Here is a 21696-nt window from a genome sequence, read left to right as displayed (position 1 = left end):
GTTCCTTTACTGCTCTCTTCATGCACGTTTTTCTACTTCTCACTTGAAGAATGTGACATTGTTACCTATGCAGCTAGATTTCTAAAATTTTACTTTAGCAAATATACATAAATAAAATGTGATACAAATGAAAATTTAAAAAAAGACCAAATTATAGAGATGAAAACAGATCAGGGTTGCCAGGGGTTAGGGATGGGGAGTGGCAGAGGTGGCCAGGCCAGAAAAGGTAGCACAAAAGATCCTTGTGATGAATGTTGTATACCTTTACTGTGTGGTCACACAAATCCACCACACCTGTGATAAAACTGCACAGAACTAAATTCACTCACAAGTGTACGTAAAACTGTGGAAATCTGAGTAAGCTCCGTGGACTGTACTGAGGTCAGTTTCCTGGCTTTGATAGGACTAGCTCGTTACGCAAGATATTGCCAACGAAGGAAACTGGGGGAAGAGAACACAAGACCTCTCCGTACTATCTTTTGCAACTACCCATGAATTTATGATGATTTTTAAAGTTTTAAAAATGAAAGTCAGTAAATCCTAAAACTGTTACTCCTCAGAATTATTCATATTGTAATATAATAGCAGACTTACTCTTCCCATAAAAAAAAAAAAACTTTCTGTAACTTTGAACTCAGTTTTGGAATTGTTATCCATTTAAAAATATTATCTTTTAAAGTGCCAGGGATCTTGTGGGCGTGCACACACACCCACATACAAAACCATAAAATTGTAAGTAGCAAAATGATAAAGCCGTTCAATGAACCGCCCAGTGCATAACTTTGTTTACTACAAGTCACACTGTTCTCAAGACATTTCGGCATGGAACACTCCCACAAGGACACTAAATCCCTCGAGGGACAACTATGGATAGCAAGGAGCTAGAAAGGTCAGCAGCAGAGGTATACAAGGATCACAAACTAATGTACCAGGACTTTCTTTCTGGAAGCACAAAGCCTACAAAGCAGAAAAAGAGGGGATGCAGAAAGGAGACAAAGTCAAAGCAAAATCACTTCTCCAGCACGGTTCGTGGCATAATTAAATCTCAACAAGTCCTTCCCGATCTGGGTTCCTTACTGTTAGTCAGTTACCAATTTGGCATACAGATCTAAGCAAACAGGTTTTCTCCAAGGGCACACATATAGTTCATGGTGCCAATTCCACTAGAACTGGCCCAATTTCACTAAAATCCCAAGGTGGCTCGATTAAAAGAGAAAAGAGACAGACAGGGACAGACAGAGCAAGCCCCCTCTAAAATCAAATCATAAAGCAGCAGGACATTCCACTCAACAGAAGGACTTTTTCCCAGTTTCAAAAATAAAAACACCCCAAGAAACAAATGAAAATGCTACTCATCTTTATTGCTTTGCAGTTGTATTTTAATGCTCGAAAAAACAAAGCCAATTCTAAAAATCACTGGCCGCCCATGGTCACCTTCATGAAAAGGCGCTATTAAAAAAAAGAAAAAAAAAAAAATTCTTGGCTTCTTGGCTTCATAGACCAGAGCCACCGGAAGGGTTCTGCTTAAGAATCTTTTCTATTCATATACGTGTGCTCTAAAAATTAGATTGAAAGGAAAAACAAAAAACAAATCCAACTGGCCAAAGAGAGAAGAATTCTGCTGGACAATTGGGCCACTGTGTTGCAAATGAAACCGTTCACACCTGCACAATAATCTCACCAGCATAACGAATCTCTCCTGAAACGCAGCCCCCTTGTACCCAAAGGGGGATCTCTTCTTCCACCAGATCCTATCTTTCACCGATAAACTCTTTGGATGAGAAAACCAGCAGCAGACGTGAAAGCCACATGGCCCTCTACAAAGCGGGGGAGCAAAAAGCAATGTTGAAAGAAATGAGTCCTTCAACAGCAGCTCCCTATCAAGAGTGAAGATTTTATCATCTGATGCGGACTTTGTGGACAACAGCTAGCTATCAGACCCTGTTCCAAGACTTCGGCTAACAGCATCAGGCTGAAATCCAGGAGTTGGACTCATTTAGCTACACCCTTGTTTTCAACTCTCGGGAACAGGGCCAAAGTGTAAAGTTAGAATAGAACAAATCCAATTTCCAAGGGAAAGAAGAAGACGATATAGGTACTCTTGCTTAATGCGACTGATAGGCTCCGAGCATGGTTTACGTTTCAGTCCGTTTTTATTTAGTGAATTTTAGCCCTGGAATAATTCCTTCCATCATTCCTAAAGATTCCAGACTCTGCATCAAAAAAAAAAATAGTCGCGAACACCCCCACGTAATAGTGTGGCAGTCAAGAACACTGTAAACTTTTTCAAATTCGTATCTAGGTAGAAAATTTTGATTAGGCAAACTGCTTCATAAAAAAATAGCATAAGCCAGAAACATTTAAAATTGCCTGGTATTTTCTGTGACTTCACGGAAGTGCCAGAGTAGCAACCTCTAGAGTCTAAATCTGGTCACTAGAGTTTACACCTCTCAAGCTGCCGTAATGTTTTTAACTCCACGTTCTTGGTGCTTTAGGGTTTTTTTGTTTGTTTGTTTTGTTTGTTTGTTTTTTACATTTTTTAAAGTTTATTTATTTCAGTAATCTCTACACCTAACGTGGGGCTTGAACTCACAACCCCGACATCAAGAGTTGCATTCTCTTCCAACTGAGCCAGCCAGGCATCCCTGGATTTTTAGTACCACTCCATTTCACCTAGCTCTTTCTTTTAAAGGTGTAGACACGTATGTAAAATGCAGTCTAGAATCCAGGGGTAGGAAATGGTAGCCATTAGGCAAATTAATTCTTTGGGAGTTATGGACAACAGATACTCTTTCTCCTGGGAAATACAGTTATCCATGAAAGCCAAATGGTCAGCAATCATATATCTGTCTTTGGAGAAATTATACTCTTTGCCAAAAAGAGGTGAACAAGAGACCCAATTCAATGGCATAAACCTTTGCCTCTCCAAGTGTGGCCAAAGCCACGCTGACATTACCTGGTTCGGAACGCAGAATATGAGTCCCACTCCGGACCTCCTGAGTTGGAATTTGCATCTTATCAAGATCCCCTGTGATTCACGTACACAGTGAAGTGTGGCCCGGACGGTATCTGCCACCGTGCCACCCCACGGGCGTATGCCCCAGAAGGCAGGAGATGGGGACACCGATTTGCAATTCCCTCAGCGGGTGTCAGTTCTCAGGTGCCTCGCACCTCACTGAGTGGGATTCTAGTGTTTAAAGGGCAATTTGGACTCTACGCCTAAAACGCGACTTCACAGTTTTGTCCCCAGGCTGACCCTCAGCTCCCAACCTGACGACTGGCTTGATTTGACCAAGGGCTGGCGGCATCTCTGCATTAAAAGCAGCGAGGACACGAACGGCTCAGGCTAGCTCGAGAAGCAGAGCACAAAGTCGTCGGTCACGAGCACACTGCCACAGGCCAACCCTGCGGAGACCGCGGGGGAACAGAGCTCTTGAGCAGACAGTCACAAAGAGATAAACGCCAACCGGAGATGCGGAGCAGAAGCCTTAGGTTCAGGGTTGCTTTCCTTCAAGCAGAGTGGCTACTTGATTCCTTCCTTCTTTCAAGTCTGCAGTTCTGGGAAGTCACGTTCTGTTAGCCAGGAGCTTCCTATACTTTTGTCTCGCGTGGAAGTAAACCTTGAACACCAGTTTAGTGGCTGCTTACCTGTGCACACCTTCCCAGGTCTTTCCTGTCCAGATACTGAAATATGTTGATTGCCAGTTCGTAAGGCAGCTGGATGTCAAAGAAGGGCACGTCATCCATCTCATTCTGAGGAGAAGAAAAGGGGAAGAAGCTTACAATTCGGAGGAATGAAAATGCTCCTTTTGATGACAAGAGATATCGTGAGGTGGGAACGAGAGAGGTGCTGTCGTCCGGGGGGGAGCCACGCATTCTCACGACTCTACGGGGCAGTCACAGAACGGACTCACAACCGGATGGCCACAAGCCCACCCTCCTCACTCTTGTAAAATCCGCAAGGCCACCTCCCATAAGGCTTCACAAAGGAGAAGCAAGGGCGCCAGCTGACCACCTGGGGTCTGGGAGAGGTGGACGCCTCGGGCATCCGCGCACAGGCTTCGGGAAGCTCTTGGCCTCTAAGGGAAGCTGAGCGGTGTGTAGCCAAGAAGGTGAGCTTTGAAATCGGAGGGGCCACCGGTCCCCCCAGGACAACTCTTACTTCACCCCCGCCCCCCGGAGGGCGGCGAGCACCCGCAGCCAGAGAAGCGCTGACCGAGGTAGGTCACTAAGGGGCCCCCGTCAGGGGAGCAGGGCTATGAACGGGGGCGAGAAGTACACAGACGAAATGCTGCTCCTGAAGGAGGTGAGCACCGCCTCCCTTCCGCCGCTGGAGAAGCACAGGGTTTCCTAATGCACTCAGGGGTCCCCGCCGGTGAACCTGAGGGAGCCAGTGCAAACAAGGCAGATCTTCGGTGTCATTTATTAATGTGGAGAAATGAGAGCTCGCCTGCCTTTGGATAAGCAATTAGGGATGAGGTAACGGGCTTTATTTGAGAGATAAGGCTGTCATGACGATCCTGGTAGCACAAAGGAACGGGAGGGTGAAACACAAAGAAAGCCAAGAGTGTATGTGTTCCTCTCTGCCTGTTCCCAAATCCACCTGCTGAAGTTCACTTCTGTATGTATTTCTGCAAAGCTAGGGAAAGCAGGCTGTTGGTCTCAATGGAACTTAATAAAATTCATTTTTAATAAGCTCTGGCTGACATCAGTGACTTGTAGGTTGCCAGCGAATTCGTAATTCACCGAACACAACGGTCCTATACCGCAAGCTACCGTCTGAAAGCTGAAAGTCGTCTCAGCATTTTTAAGGGAACGTGAGCACTGATTTAGACCCGACCAAGATCCAGGGTAAAGATTTTTCTGGATCATGTTTCCATTCATCTAGGAGTCTCAGAGCTAAAAGATAACGTGAAGGCCTAAGAAGGAAATGTGTTGACTTTGCAACAACAGTGCAAGGCTGAGTACGAGGCCAAAAAGGAGCTCTGGAGGAAACAGAGCAAGAGCTGACAGTTCTCTGGGGGCAAAGACAGGGCAGAATGTGAAACCGGCAGAGAGATGTTGGCCATTCAGGGGGAGACGGAAAAACAAAACGGGAAAAAATCTGCAAGTGTAATCAGCAGGCGAAGGGGTCCCGCCTAAAAACATAACGGAAAGTCATTAGTGTGATGTCAGGCTAGGTCCCCTCTTACAGCTAGTCGGCTTCATTCGTGAGGAGAAGAGGCAGCTCTCTCTCACTTGCCCCAGATACAACTGGAGACTCCTTCACACAACCCGGTGGGGGGCGGGGGGGGGGGGGGTCACCCACTGCCAGCTGAGCAAAGCCACACAAGAGCCAGCCTGTCATTTGTGACCCTGGAGTTCCCTCTGCTTTCTCTTGGATTACTGGACCATGATAAGGTGAAGGAGCCTACTTTACCTCCTTGGTAGAGAAACAAGGGAAAAATGCTTATCCTTCCTTAACCTCATACGAGAAGGAGGAAGGCCAACACAAGCCTGCACTCGTGCAAAGTGAACTCCTGTTGAGCTTTTCACAGTTAGAGATGCCAGGCATCACTTTCTTCCATCGGTCCCCCCTTCGGGACTATCAACTGCTTTCTGGATGTGACACTACTGTAATGAAGCAGGACAAATCGCCTTTGTTTTTAGTTATCCTAGGACAGAAAATCACACTTCTGGTGGCGGGAGGCTTCCCCCTCTTCTGCTCACTGAGATGGCCAATCCTCCCTCCTCCCGGAGAACGGCGCCTCTGCCCTAGCAGAGCCACAGCCCTGCCGCCTTCTCCTTGATCCCAACCACGGTGACCTCTGGGATGGAGGTTCAGGACCAAGGGTCAATCTGATAACCTTGGTTCTGCCAGTTGAGTAACCACGTGACTACGCTAAATACATCCGAGCCTCGGCTTCGTCTCTAAAGGAGAATGTACCTACTTGGGAGAGTTACAAGAATAAAGCGAAACGGTACACAGGAAGGGTGTGGGCGGGCCAAGTACCAGAGCAAAGCATACAATACCTGATTAATACTGCCATCTTCCTTCCTGGAGTGGCACCCCAGCTCTCTTCTTCCCCTTCAACAAGTATTGGCTGATTAGGTCCACATTCCATGGGGCTCCTCTACGTGCTGTTTACACAGAAAAGCGGTCTCTCCTGTCCTTCCAGAAGCAAAGCTGGCGACAGTGGAGAGGGGAAGGCACGTGGACATGAAGTATTCAGGAGTCTGAACAATGGGAGTGTCCATACAACAGGTCTTTTTCCAGAGAAACTTTCCAAGAGAATCACCAATTTTAAAAGGTTACACCACGGTAACAACCAAAGAAGGATCTGCTTTAGTGCACAGTGGAAGACAACAGTGTAGCCACCAGCGAGAGCAGATGACCAGTCAGGGGTGTAATGTCCCTCACGCCAACAAATTAGCTGAGATGCCATGCTGGTCTCACTGTTAATGTACCAGTGATGATGCGTCTTGAGAACTGAACTTCACAGCAATGAATTATAATTATGTAAACACAAACATTACAAAGCCACACTTCTTAAAAATCACTGTGCCCCGAGAATTACAACGTCTAAACTCCAAAATGACTGTCAACCCTCAACAGATCAGATTCCAGACTCATGTGAACAACCCTCCCTGTTGCTACCACTGGTTGGGGAATGGCAGGAAAGGAAAGAAACCGATGTGCTAAAGGAAGGTCCACCTCTCAAGACCTATAGAGACCCGCAAGGTCAGGAGATCGAAGGCTGAGGTTTCAGGCTGCACACTTGGAATCTTTTTGGCAAGGTATTTTTATCACCAGTCCGTGTAGTGGATGCTGCAGGGGTCACTCAGACTCTACCTGTGGGTCCCTAACACTCATTCCCCCAGATGGGCACAATGCTTCCTGCTCATGGCTCACTGGCTCAGCCTGACAGCAGAGTCCCTTCCTAGGCGCCGCCCTTGGTCAAACAAGTTGCCTTGTCCAAGGCTACATCCCCTCCTGGAGCCCACATCCAGTGACCAGTCAATACCTAGGGACAAAGGCTTGGCCCCCTTGCCTCAGTTCGGGACTTCTGGGAAAGGCCAACCTGCTCAACTGCCTGCCTGCAGATCTCCAACCCAGAATCTGTTTCCTGAAAAATCCAACCTGTTTTCCCAAAGCAGCAGATGTGATCCAGGACAGTCCTGTACTGAGCACATTCCCAAAGGCTCTGCTGCACAACTGTGGAGACAGGAGCCTAGCTAACCCACTTCCCTTTCCTCCACTCGAGGAAGTGGAATGAAGTTATAGGGACATTATGACACCCAAAAGACAAAAAACAATCCAGAGTAGATTCAAGGTTAAATAAGTCACTCATAACTGTCGCTTTGTTATTAGTAACCCATCACTTGGGAAACACCTTACCAAAGATTGAGAGTTAGAAGCATGTTTGACCCTGTGGTTGAAAACGCAATTCTCTTCTAGGGATCCAGGATTTGACAAGGATGTGGAGCCACATCCTGGACAGAGGTACTAGCCCACTAACTACACACAACCTACCAGGGCTTAAGCACTCCCATCTGGCACTTCCCACAGTTTAGAAACAGAAGTAAAAAACACCATTTCCTACCAGTATGCAGAGAAATACCTTATAAAATAAAGGATGCTAGGAGATTTCCACCTAGGCCTTTCTGAAACACACAGCCATCTGAAAAGTTATAGGCCACATGAACCAATTTTGTATCTATATGAACTTTCAAACATGGAAAGGGACAAGTTGACATTTCAGAAACAGAGATATCCCAAGAATGAAGAAATATTAACGTGGAAAACTGGTGACATTACAAAAAGGGCCATAGGACTACAATGTTTAGAGAGAATCACTTCCCATTAATTTTATAGCCCAAGCAATATGACAATAGCCAATAATGCTACAGAAAACTAATATATCGATGTATTAACATGGTTTCAAATTTGAGGAAAAACACCATGTGGATAAAACACAACTGGGCTTTTAACTCTTTATGGCTCAAATATTGATTCTTTACCACTATGGTGACTCTTGTCCTGTATTACATATCAAGACCATCTGTGGAGTTAAAAAAAAAAATGCCCCAAATTGCCTATTACTCCAAATTTCCAGGGGTGAGGCTTGAGTAGCTCTTCCTCAGGGATCCTCATGCACACTAGAAGTTGAGAACCACAACCCTAAATCATAGGTGGATTAAAAACAATCCTTTCCCACTCAAGCAAAAAAAAAAAAAAAAAAAAAGAAAAGAAAAGAAAACCCACACAAACCCCACAAAGGGCTCATGTTACTTTGTTAATTCAAAGTCAGTGAACAGTAGATTTTCCCAAAGTCTACTGGACTTCCTCCAAAAATGCTAAAAGAAATTGCAAACAGATCCATCCCCGGGGAGGCTGATTTGTACTCCTATGTGCTAATGTAAGACTAATTCTGTAAATGGATTGGTTTTGTGCCTTACTGTTAGAAATTTAATCTGTCTTCTCTGGTTTAGAAGAAGAAGGGGTAATTATTAAGAGCCAAAATCAGTGAGAAGTGAAGAAACGGACTCCACGTTTGTCCCCAGTGGACATCTCCAGGGCAAACAGAACACTCCAGATCTCTCTAGGTGGTGTCCAAAGGAACAGAGAAGAACACCTCAGACACACAATGGACATAGTAGTATTTCTGCTCCATCTGTGGCTGACAGGACACTTTCCTAAAGGAATTTCTCTCCATTCTCTGCCTCCTGCAAACGTGGAGTACGGCAGGACCACACAATCCCAACCAGAACAGAGGACTGCTGGGTTCACCCGGGTCTTCTTCCAAAAAAAGAAACAGGGTCTGAAACACCGTCCAGGTAATAGGCATTTGTTCACAATCCCACAGTGGTCTTGAAATACATATTCTTATTCGTACCAAAAAAAAAAAAAAAAAAAAATGCCCAAAGTACACCAAATAAATGTTAGCAGCAGTAGTCGCCTTTGAGCAATGGCATTACAGGATTTGTTTTCTTCTTCTGAAATCCCCAAGTATTTTTACAATAAGTTTGTGATATTTTCGCAGACACAGCAAAGCAACACACTTTTGAAACAAGGTGCTCGGTGTTCAAAACACTATCTGAAATCAGGGCCATCCCAGGTGCTGGTGGCAAATGTGTTAAGAAAGGATGCCTACACTCATACGGCTCAAATCTTTGAGAGAGAGAAGTCGTCGTCCCACGGAACAGCATAAAAACAGGCAACTACGAAAGGCAACGTAAACGGTCCCCAAAGGTATTCCAAAGTTCATTAGGAAGTCAGCTATTTAGAACTTAAGAAGCATTTCTCCAAAGAAACCGGGCAAGGAGTGGTTAAGCTCCAGAACAGTCCACAAAAAGCCAAGTTATCTCTTCACATTTAACCTAATCCCCGTGCCTCTCGAGGAGAAAGGGCAAAAAATGTTTAGGTTTCTGTCGACTGCATGCGTGGCGACAGAAACGTAACACTGCTCGGTCTAAGCGGCACGCTGCCTTGCACACAGCAGACACACGACTAAGGTCCGAGGGACTTTTTTTTTTTAAACAGGCTTTCCAACTTCAAGGACAATTCTCATTCACCACCTACTGGTAGGATTCGGCTGGGCACTCTGGCAAGGGACGGAAGCAGAAAATGCCAATCTGAAGGACCGGGAGCGAGTGCTTGGCGTGGCAGCAAAAGAAGCTGGTGGGAGGCAAGAGAGGCGGGAGCTCTGCCTTCAAAGTCGCAGTTTAAACTGGGATCTGGGGCGCCTGGGTGGCTCAGTCGGTTAAGCATCCGACTCTAGATCTCGGCTCAGGTCATGATCTCAACAGTCTGTGAATTCGAGCATCGCATCGGGCCCTGCAGGCTGGGCATGGAGCCTGTTTGGGATTCTTGCTCTCTCGCCCTCTCGCCCTCTCTGCCCCTCCCCTGCTCACTCTCACTCTCTTAAAATAAATACGAATTTTAAAAAAAAATTAAATAAACTGGGATCGGAGCTTAAGGACCCAGAAAGGAGGTAAGACAGGTGAAGGGGCAGCTCCCTAGTCAGAAACTTGGACCAGTGTGCACATGGATTCATTTGTGAGAAGAGCAAATAGTTTCATGTCAAGTGTCCTAACCACTCCAAGGATGTTCCTACCATCAGCATTGGCTGTATAATCTGTGGAGCCCCACGTAAAACAAAACAGGGGAGGCCCTTGTTGGAAAAGGATTAAAAAAATAAAAAATAACATCCTTAAAGTTTATTTAGAGAGAGAGAGGGAGATGAAGACAGAAGATCCGAAGCTGGCTCTATGTTGACAAAAGAGAGTCCGATGCGGGGCTCAAACTCATGAACCAGGAGATCATGACCTCAACCAAAGTCAGACACTTAACCAACTGAGCCACCCAAGTGCCCGAAAAAAGATTAAGAATTTTAAATTCCATAGGTCACACAGGCCACAAGGCCAGCCGACCTTGGCCACCACAGAACCTCCACATTTGCTGTTCTCTGCCAAGAATCCCTCCACCCCCAGATCTCTTCACGCTTGCTTCCTCATCTCCTTCCACAAAGTGTGAGTCTTCAGGAAGGCCTTCTTGAACAGTGCTATTTAAAATTATAGCCTCTCTCCCGAAACTTACACACTCGATTCCTCCTACTTGTTTAATTTTTCTCCAGACCATTATCTGACAATTATTTGTTCACTGTCTACCTCCCTCCAGGACGTAAGTTGTATAAGGGTATGGATCTTTTCGGTCTTGTTCGTGGCTGTATCTTCCATGCCTAGAACAGTGCCTGGTACTAAGAAGCCACTTAATAAATATTTGTGGAATGAATGAATAAAGCCCAAGCTGCTTCCACCAGCAGAATCTTCCAATGAAGAGATGGCCTACGTCACAAGTTGTTCTGGTATACACAGAGGCCATTTCAAAGGGTGCCCAAGCAGAGACCTCCTAATCCATAACAGGAAAAAAAAATGAATCGCATGGATAGTAAGAACTTTTCCATTGAGGGAACGAAGAAGGAAGAGAAATCTGGGCTGGAGAGATCAGAGAAGAGTTAACGCAAGAGACAGAACCCAAGGTGAACATTAAAGAGAAGACAGAAGGCAGCAAAGAGGAAGGGAAGCTGTCCCAGCTAAGCCATGTCAGGAGTTTACATCCGATTGTTTCCCTCAGTGCAGATTAGCAACTTTCCTCACTCATTGCTAACTTAAAAGCAGAAGGAAGCTAAGCCATCAAACCGATCTTGCTGACAGCAGAGCTGGAGGTTCTGACAAACCAAATACTGACATGGTGAACAATACAGATCAGCCAGCACTATTAAAACTTTATCAAGCCTGAAAACCCCAATCTTAACTTGAAGAACGTTTGAACGTTCCCAGGGGTTCTAACAACCCTAGAGCCTCTCTGTAACACTGCTGTTGGGAGCAGGAATTCTGCCCATGTTATTTCAATGCAACAAATGTAGTTGGGGCCCCTACTGCACGGAGTACTAGAGGTGAGGGGACAGGAGTAAGACAGGAGGCCCTGCCCTCCAGGGACTCCCAATCCAAGGAGGAGGGCGGCAGAGGCTGATCGGTGAGAAGTCTTAGCAAAGAGGAAGTGAGCAGAGTGAACTCTCCTGCAATAGTAATGATACTAATAGGACCAGCTTTGGGGTGCCTGGGTGGCTCAAAGTCGGTTAAGTGTCCGACTTGGGCTCAGGTCATGATCTCGCGGTTTGTGAGTTCGAGCCCTGCATGGGGCTCTGTGCTGACATCTCAGAGCCTGGAACCTGCCTCAGACACTGTGTCTTCCTCTCTCTCTGCCCCTCCCCTGTTCATGCTCTCTCTCTCAAAAATAAACAAACATTAAAAAAATTTTTTTAAATAACAGGACCAGCTTGAATTTGTTGGCTGCTCACTGCATGCCAGGCTTTGTGCTAGAACATTCCAGGTTTTGTTTCACAGTCTCTTCACAAGACAGGCATTAGCGTCATCCTCATTTGATAAGCAAGGTAGGGTAAGTTAACCTGTCCAACGCCAAAGAGGCAGTTAGCAGAGTCTGAATTTGAACTTGGGTCCGCCTGACTCCGGAGCCTAGACCCGTAACCAGGCTTATAGCTTTCATTAATGCCATGCTTTCAGTTAAAAGAAGCAAGACTATGGGCTTCTCGGGTCAGAGACTGTGTCCATTCTGTTTACTATTGATTCCCCAGCCCCCAGGTGATCAATAAATACGTTTGGCGATTAGAAAACACAAACGTTCTCATAGTTAGGGCTGTTCCAAACCCCACCTAAGATGAATATCTGTTGTCTCTGCTGTTTCCTGCCCAATATTCACTCCCTCTTCTCTTAGGAAACCACCTGACGGCCACACTCGGACTACATGGTTCAGTGAGGCTGACCCCTCTGCCCTGATCATCAGGAGTGGGCAGTGGACACAAGCCTGGCCAACTTGAGCCCGTGACCGGCCTGAGGATGAACACATGATCCAGTCTGGACGAATGGGAATTTAAGTTCGTAACTTCTACAGAAAACAGATGCTCCCTTTCTCCTGTTAGAAGCAAACAGAAGGTAAGACTGGAGCTGCTGGTAGTCATTTTATTTCCAGGAGGGGAGAATCTTCCTGTGAATAGAGACAAAAAGAGGGGGCGCCTGGGTGACTCAGTCGGTTACGTGTATGACTCTTGATTTCAGCTCAGGTCACGATCTCACAGTTGTGAGATGGAGCCCTGTGGAGGGCTCCACGCTCAGGGTGGAATCTGCTTGGGATTCTCTCTCTCCCTCCCTTTCTGCCCCTCTCCCTCACTCACGCACTCTTTCTCTCTAAATAAGTAAACAAACAAACAAAAAAGGAAAGCAGGACCGCAGAGGTTTCCAGGTGCATTATCTAAGCACCCAGACCAAGCACCACCACCTGGAATTTTCAGTTATTGGAGTCAAGAGATTCCAGTTTGGATTTCTGAAGCCACTTTGAGTTTGGCGCTGATTTCTTGTGGCTCCAAGCTGGACGTATCACCTGAACAGAAACAGGACCAAGCAACTGGACGTCACAGATTCCAAGAAAGAAGCATACTTGCAATTTTGCTCAAGTGCCCCATGACCATGGAGAAGTTGGAGGTAACGGAGAGAGAAACGGAAGAAAAAAAGAGTGCCTACTGCCTCTGAAATTCTGTCCAGGGCCGTAGCATTTCTTTCACCAGTTAAAAAACCCTATACTAAAAAGACAGTCCAGATGTTCCCATTCATCACCTAAAAGCACATGGCTTCTCAGGGCCGTTACTTAAAGCTTCAGAAGCGAAGATGCGGCTCAAGAGAACTCACTTCTCACTTTTTAGCCCAGCTGCGCTTGTCCGTCGAAGGTCTGGCCGACACCCAGCCCGACACCGGCAGGCAGTGCTGTTTGCCTAATTCCTCCGAAGGCAAAGACTCCCGACTGCTAACTTACTAGCTGGCTCTCACTCCAGTGAGGATACTGAGAACTCTGAAGTGAAAGAGGCCGCGTCAGGTGAGGTACGGCAGGGTGGGCTGGCACGACAGAGCGCACCAAAGGTGGCGGGGCAGTGCCCGGCGAGAGGGGGTGTGAGGAGGTGGCACCGGATTTTTCCTTCTCTTTCACGTCAACTGGATCAACCTGTCAGTTTCTGTGGCGTCTCAAACGGAACTAAATCTTCCTTTTCAGGAGTCAGGCATGGATCAAATAAGGATTCTTTGGAAAATAAAGGCAAAGATCACAAACTCCTAACCCAAGGCAGACCTGGCCCACAGGTTTCATTTAACCCACAGTGTTAGTACTTAAAATTTTTTTGTATTCCTTACCAACAATTACACACAGGAAGAATTTGAGTGATAGAGGGCATTAATGGCCTCTGCTTCGTTCATTCCTCCCTGTATCCAGGCACCGGGTGACGCCACGTGAACTCCAGACTTGGCCATACGGCTTGCTCTGGCCAACGTGACAATAACAAGGATGACCTGGCCAGAGACTTTGAAAGCACTTGGGCATTACAACGTGCCCTCCTCTTGCTCTAAGAACTCTGAGAAGGCCCACCCAGGGCTCACCTGTTGGATGATGAGACCTATAACGAATGCACACGTACTCAACAACTAGCCAGCCCCCCAAAGCGAAGCTACCTGGCTAACCAGCAGCTAACCTTAAACATCTGAGTGAACCCACCGATGCCCGGCCCAAATTGCCACTTTGCAAAATGGTGAGCTAAATACTGGTGTGTGTTTTGGGTTTTGTTTTTTTTTTTTTAATGCTCTGTGATTTTTTTTAATTTTTATTTATTTTTGAGAGAGAGATAGGAAGCAGGGGAGGAGCAGAGAGAGACAGAGACAGACAGAAAGAGAGAGAGAGAGAGAGAGAGAGAGAGAGAGAGAGAGGGAGAGGGGGAGGGGGAGGGAGGGGGAGGGAGGGGGAGGGAGGGGGAGGGAGGGGGAGGGAGGGGGAGGGAGGGGGAGGGAGGGGGAGGGAGGGGGAGGGAGGGGGAGGGAGGGGGAGGGAGGGGGAGGGAGAGAGAATTCCAAGCAGGCTTTGCACTGTTAGCACAGAGCCCGATACGGGGCTCACTCTCACAAACCGTGAGTCCATGACCCGAGTCAAAATCAAGAGTTGCACACTCACCCGACTGAGCCACCCAGGTGCCCCGAGCTAAATACCGGTGTTTTAGGCCAAAGTCTTGGGTGTTTGTTGTGTTGCAAAAACGGACAGAGTCCACATAAAAATAAACATTCCCAATTACAAGAGTCTGAAGGCGGCCACACTGGGACCACATTCCCATAAGGAAACAACCAGTTGACATGGGCAGTGGCTCCCACCTTTAGCCCAGCTACAGTGTGTATTCCCCAAATTGTCACTTTCTCATCCCCATCACGTGGAGGTCAAGTTCAGTTGCCATACATCATCTCAGATGCGGTTATATTTATGGCAAAGAAAAAAGGGAAATACCATAATCTACACACTTATTATCAGGTAGGAAAACCACTGTAACTACCTTGGAAAATTGTTTGCCAGTGGCTAAGGCTGAACATCTGCATACCTATGACCCAGCAATTCCACGATTAGGTGTGTACCCAAGAAAAATGGGTACACACATTCCAAAAGATATGCAAAGCATTCACAGCACTACTCCCAACAGTCCCAAACTGGCTGTTGAACTACTTATCAAGAATGCCCATCAACAGAGTAAAACAGGACATGTTCATAGGGATGAATCTCACACATGATGCTACGTGCTAGAACCAGACACAAGAGAGAGAGCACGTCCTGTAGGATTCTACTTATAGTTCAAAAACAGACAAAATTAAAATAAAGTGTTAGAAGTCAGGTGAGAGTGAAAGAAGAGAACACGTTGGGGGTTCTGACGAGCTGATAATGCTGTTCTGAAATCTGGGTGCTGTTTACATGGATGTGTACGCCCGTGATAACTCACTAACTTGTACATTTATGATTTTATGCAGGGTTTGATTTAAAGAAAAAAACATTTAATGATTTAGAGAGAGAGCACGTATGATGAGGAGGGGAGGGGCAGAAACAGAAAGAGGAGAGAGGATCCCAAGCAGGCTCCGCACTGTCAGCACAGAGCACGATGCTGGGCACGACCTCACGGCTATGATGAGTCAGCCGTGAGACTGAGATATCAAATGCTTAACCAACTGAGTCACCTAGGCGCCCCTGAAAAAACTTTCAAAAGGAGAAAAACCAGACCAAGACGAGGACGAGGCTTTGAAAAAACATTTAAGTATTTTTTAGGGATATCATGAAAGTCATTTCTACACGGTCATGTTTAATATTTAATGTGACAAAAAGAATGATAGCCATCATGGGATGTCTGGCTGGCTCAATTGGTGGAACATGTGACTCTTGGTCTTGGGGTTGTGAGTTTGAGCCCCAAGTTGGGTACACAGAGTAGATAAAGAAAAAGAAAAAAAAAGCTAGCCATCATGAATCGAAGCATTACAGGTGTATGATTGGAACATGGAAAAGATACCTAACAAGACACCCGATGAACTAGGAAAAAGGAGGGAACAAGCCATACCTAGGCTACCTCACTCCTTTGCATTATCTGCTTGACCTCCGGGCTTTGGGGCTTACAACCACTGATCTAGAAATCGAAGCCTTTTCTATAAAGGTTACCATCATTTCTCACATTAAGATACTGAGTGGGTTGACTGCCCCTGAAAATCAATTACTTTCTTAATGCTCATCTGTCAAATGGGGCTAATAATAGCCATGGAAGAGGGTTGTTGGGAGAACTGAAGAAGGTCTTTAAACCCTTGAAGCAGTACCAAGGAGAAAGCGAGTAATTTTATTTATAGCCGTAATTTTATTTATAGTATTTTACAGTACTTAAAAAAAAAAAAAGCGCCCTGAAGGTTGCATGTTCGTAGGATGTAGAGCCCAGCAGTACCTGATGTGGGGATTCTGGCGACAGAGGAGATCATGGGCATGCATTCCAGGGCAGGTTTTTTTTTTTTAAATAAAGTCTGATGCCAGTATGCCCCTGGGATCCTACAGTAGGCAAGCCCCCTCCATTTCTAGAACACTTCATTTAGGGCTCCACTATTTTTGGTATCAATGCCTATCCCTCAGAGGTATTAGGGCTAGAAAGCCTTAAGAGTCAAGACAGTAAACCAAAAGAAACTGTGCAGCAGAGAACAAGGTCTCAAAATTGCCTGACCATCTCAAACATCACATTTCTAGAAGCCTCCTCTGGATATTGATTAGGCAGGTCTAGGTACAGACCAGAACCTGTCTTTTAATAAAGCAAAGGGGATTCCTACACTCAGTCAGGTTTGCAAAACTCCTAGCTGGTGAAATTTAGAGTCCAAGAGACCTGGATCCAAATTTAATCCCCAGAACTTATCATCTAGGTATCCCTGGAACAGTTACACAAAACGTTTTTGAACATCCTCATTCATAAAAGGAGACTAACAACAGGTACTTCCCAGGATTCTTATGAAGGCTGCCACATTCAGTAGGTTGGATTTTAACTGGCAGGCCCCCAACCGTGCCTCGGTCCTAACAATCCACTTTCCTGTTTCTCTCTACCTCCATGGGCTGGTCTTGCCTTAGTCTACAAATCTATTTCCCAGGGAATAACTTCTGCATAGATCTGGACTGGCCTGACCAACTTATCTGGTGCTAAACCACCCTACCAAGGCATTCAAAGATTATTTTTACATCTGCCAGACTTCCTTAGTGATGACCCACTTCTTATAGAAGCAGAAGTGACGCCAGCAAGAATTTTCATATATACGAGAATTGTTCACATTAAAGGAGAGCTTGTAACTCACATAACACACACACACACACACACACACACACACACACACACACACACACACACACACACACACAAAGCTTCTCTCAACTTAGAGACAGGCAGAGCACAGGACCAGAAACTTGGTGAAAACCCCAATAGCTATTAATGTTATTTGAACAGAACTGTTAAATAAACCATTTTTTCTCAAAACAGCTTTTGCCAATTACACAATTAGTCTAAACTGGGAGGCTGTAGAAGGCTTAAGCCTAATTTAAGTTGAACCACTAAAACCTGCTGTATTGCCGTAACCCTTAACCATGGATGTGTTTCAGGTGATCCTGACCATGCCAACTTCGTAAAGGGGGCCTTCTTTAGGGGAGAGAGGGTCCCCAGCTTCTCTGCAGATCCTCCGAAAGGATCCATGTGCACAAAACGAGAAAGAACCTCCATGCCAATGGTAGTGCCCAAAGGATTTTTCCTTTCCTGCTTTATGAATACATGTGCAATTGGGAAAAAATGAGTAATACGAATATGCTACAGAATAAAAACAATTGCTTCCTAATCGTCCTGAGACCTCTTGCCTCCCTAAAGGCAACCCTTGTTAAGTTACAGGAGTTCTTGAAGAGCAGGAGTTCGCCAGCTGATACTGACACTGTGGGCTGGATCGTTTTCTTCCGGGCGCTGTCTACACACGGCAGGATGTTCGGGAGTATCCCTGACTTCTACCCATTAGATTTACGATAGCAACGCCCCCAACCCAGTAGTGGTATCCAAAAAAAGGTCTGCAGACACTACTACCGAGATGGGAAAACAAGGTCACCCAGGGTGGAAACTACCACTTCCAGAGATACTCTATGCATGCACAGACCCCGGGTGGCACAGTTACTTTCCGTTTCGTTGCAGGGGTGTGTGGCCGGGGCAGGCCCGGACCTCGGCAGGAGGCTGAAGCCACTCACCAGGTCTCGGATGAGCTGGTCCACCAGCTGCTCCCCGCCCCCCGCGGCCTCGCGGGCCGGAGGGGAGCGGGAGCGGCTCGCCGCGTCCTGCCTCTCGGCCCGGGTCGCCCGCGGAGCCGGGGGCCGCCCCGCGCCCTCCAGGAGGCCCTGGGCCAGCGCCAGGTACCCCGAGGCCTGCTCGCCGCGCCCCAGAGCCACTTCGGGCCGCCGCGGCCGCCGCTCTGCAGTCTCGGGCCGCCGCCGCTTCCTGAGCGCCTGAGCCTGCGCCAGCTCCTCCTGCCAGCGCCGGCGGAACTCGTCCAGGCTGTGGTCGTCCATCGCCGCCGCCGCCGCTCCCCGCCCTCCGCGTCGCTCTCGGCCCGCCGGCTGCCACGGGACAGTCCCTCCGCGGGAAGTGTCCGCCGCGGCCGGAAACCCGCGCCGCCGCCGCACTCGAGTTCCGGGTGGGTGGCCCCGCCCCCGGCGCGCCCCTCGAACGGTCCCCGGCGGAGGTGCCTCGCGCTGCCCCAGGCCGAGCCCAGAGGCGGGACCCGGGCGCCCAGCCTCTCCGCTTCCCGCCTGGCGCCTTTGTCAAGCACGGACTTGATCCCAAGCACCGTTTCTTCATTCATCGAACATCCAATTGAGCAACTACTAGATGCCAGGAGCTGAGGATTCGGCATTTAAATCCTAAAACCCCGCAATATCCCTCCCCTCTTGGGGTTTCAAGTTGGGGGGGGTAAGGGGGGAGGAGACCTTCCACAAATGTACAGGAAGGTTTGAATCAGTGGTAACTGTTAAGGAAATAAAGGAAAAATGAGAGGCACAGGGTGGGGATGGGGGCGGTTGACTTTACAGGGATGTTCTCGCAGGGCATCTGGGAGATGTCATCTGCACTAAGAGCTAAAGGAGAAGAGAAACCAGCCCTGGGAAGATCTAAGAGACATTTCCAGAAGGAACTACAAGGGAGATAGGAAAGGAAGGCACATACAATCGCATTCCATCTTCCAAATGCTTTGTAACTGCTGTTTCCTTCTCCGGGAATTTTGCTTCCCCCTTGACCTAGTTAAGGCCGATACATCTTTCATAGCTCAGCTCCCACCTGACGTAAACTCCTTCCCCCTCCACCCAAAATGGGGTCACCTGGTTATTCATTCCTATAGCATCCCATACTTCTCATAACACAGAACAGTTTGTAATTTTGTATTTGTGTAATTTTTTTTTTTAGTTTATATATTTATTTTGAGAGAGAACGAGAGCACGCACACTCACGCACGGGGGGGGGGGGGGGGGGGGGGGGGACAGGGCGAGAGGGAGAGAATCTCAAGCGGGCTCCCAGCTGTCAGCGCTTAGAGCCTGAGGCGGGGCACCATCCCACTAACCCTGCAGTGAGGACCTGAGCAGAAATCAAGGGGGCACCCGAACCCCTGAGCCACCCAGGCGCCCCTGTGTAATTATAATATTTCCCTTTCCTACTGGACTGCCCGTTCTTAGCTTGGAGTCTGGAGATTAGTAGGCATTCAATGAATATTTACTAACAACCCCTTTGGATGAGAACTATTGTCCTGGCTTTACAGATGAAGAAACAGAGCCAAAAAAGAAAAAAAGAAAAAAAAAAAATCACACAGCTGGTGATGTGCAGACCAAGGATTCTGATTATACATATTAAAAAAATATATATATATATATATATGTATATATGTATTTTAACTCCAGACCTGACCTCTTTAAATCATAAGCCAGCTAGGAACCATTGGCTACTTTCATTACCATGATTTTTCAATGCAGGGAAATTAACAGCATGGTTATCAACAGCCTGAGCTCCAGAATCAGACAGACATCTAGGTGGGAATCCCAGCACCTCATTTACTCACATCTGCTTTCTTGCAGCGCCTTCATTTCTACGAGTTTATCGTAAGAGAAGAAAATGGAGGATGAATTCAAAGAATACCTTCAAGGATGTACACCGAAGCATTGTTTTCTAATACTGAAAATCAGAAGCAATCGAAGTAACTGACAATAGGCCATTGATTAAATAAATTTTGCCCCATTAGGATGTAAGAAAGATCCTAACTAGAGTGTCAGCTCCGCGAGAGCAGAGATCTTCGTTCACTGCTAAGTCTTCAGCACTCAAAACTATGCCTGGAACATAGTAGCTGCTCTATAAATAATGCATCGATGAAATACTGTGCAGCTATTAAATATCACATGGAGAAAATTTAATCACCTGAAAATATAACCTAGCAAGTGAAAGAAAGCCAGGACAAACATAATACAGTATGATCCCAGTACTGCTTACTAAGTGTATGTGCATTTCGGGCACCTGGGTGGTTCAATCCGTTAAGCATCCTACTTCGCCCCAGGTCATGATCTCACAGTTCATGGGTTCGAGCCCCACGTCTGGCCCTGTGCTGACAGCTCAGGGCCTGGAGCCTGAGTCAGATTCTGTGTCTCCCTCTCTATTTCTCTCTGCCTCTCCCCTGCTCACACTGTCTCTCTCTGAAAAATAAACATTAAAAAAAATTTAAAGTGTGTATGCTTTTAAGAAGAATATATACTCAAAACAGAAGAGCTCTCTAAAGGGCAGAATTATGGGTTAGTGTTTTTACCTGTATATTCTAACTTCCTACAGTGAAGGTTAGCCTAGCCTGGATCCCCCTAGAAAACAGAGCCTGAGACCTGGGCTTGCAGGCAGCTAGTTGTTTGTTGAAGGGCTTCTGGAAAATAGGAGTGGGGTACCAAGAAAGGAATAAACGGGAAGGAGCGACAGCTAATCCAAAGACCATCTTGAGTTGGTCCTGCTGTGCACAACTTACACTCCATCCCGCTGAGATCATCCAAGCAGCCTTTTGAAGACGACCCCTCTGGATGGTCTTCCCAAGAGATCAGAAATGGAAGAAGGGAGACTGGATTCACTCAGCCATCCTCTATTAGAGGAACGTTAAGGAAAGAGTTTTTCGTAGTCTCCTGCTTCCAATGGAAGGGGAGTTTAAGAAAATGGGTTGTTACCAATGTCCCACACCAGGGGAGCAGAGATGCTCTCGGGCAAAAAGCAAGAACTACCCTATGCAGCAAACAGGAGGGACTGTCCAGTGACCCGTGCACAAAGCCTATTACTAAGCAATGACAAAGCAGAAGGTGAGTCAAGAAGATGTGATGTGGGGCATAGGAGTCCAGTGAGGATTCTTTTTGTAATAAAAACAAGGAGCTGTTTTCTTCAGAAACTTTAGCTTACGTCCTGCCTCGTACTATTTTCCATATGAAATTCCAAGGGTCAAGTTTGTTTTGATTATCTGTTTGTGAGTCAAAACCCACATACGGCTTTTCTGATAGCTCTGGAGTTTACAGAACATCTAATATTTAAGACAAAACAATTTTAAAACACCTAATAATGATGTTAAAAAAAAATCATGGTTTCCTCTTGCCTTTTTAAAAGAATTTTTACAGGGTCGGGGCGCCTGGGTGGCGCAGTCGGTGAAGCGTCCGACTTCAGCCGGGTCACGATCTCGCGGTCCGTGAGTTCGAGCCCTGCGTCGGGCTCTGGGCTGATGGCTCGGAGCCTGGAGCCTGTT

The 21696-nt window shown here is 46.8% G+C and overlaps 1 protein-coding gene across 2 annotated transcripts in view; it reads right to left on the bottom strand.

Annotated features, from left to right (window-relative positions):
• FBXW8 (F-box and WD repeat domain containing 8) overlaps positions 1–18540 on the bottom strand; it is a 119830-nt gene extending 101290 nt beyond the window's left edge. Inside the window, exons 1-2 of one of the 2 annotated variants that reach the window (XM_023241460.2) lie at positions 18146–18540; positions 3649–3753 (exon numbers count right to left, since the gene is read on the bottom strand). In XM_023241460.2, the coding sequence (XP_023097228.2) occupies positions 3649–3753; positions 18146–18463 (423 nt within the window). In that variant the 5' untranslated portion in view covers positions 18464–18540. The remainder of the gene's footprint in view (positions 1–3648; positions 3754–18145) is intronic. The other variant, XM_023241461.2, reaches the window with a different exon arrangement.
• Between the last annotated feature and the right edge of the window lie 3156 nt (positions 18541–21696).

This window comes from Felis catus, chromosome D3, assembly GCF_018350175.1.
Source record: "Felis catus isolate Fca126 chromosome D3, F.catus_Fca126_mat1.0, whole genome shotgun sequence".
NCBI lineage: Eukaryota > Metazoa > Chordata > Mammalia > Carnivora > Felidae > Felis > Felis catus.
The sequence above is the reverse complement of the archived record's forward strand: the minus strand, read 5'-3'. Positions and strand labels throughout refer to the sequence as shown.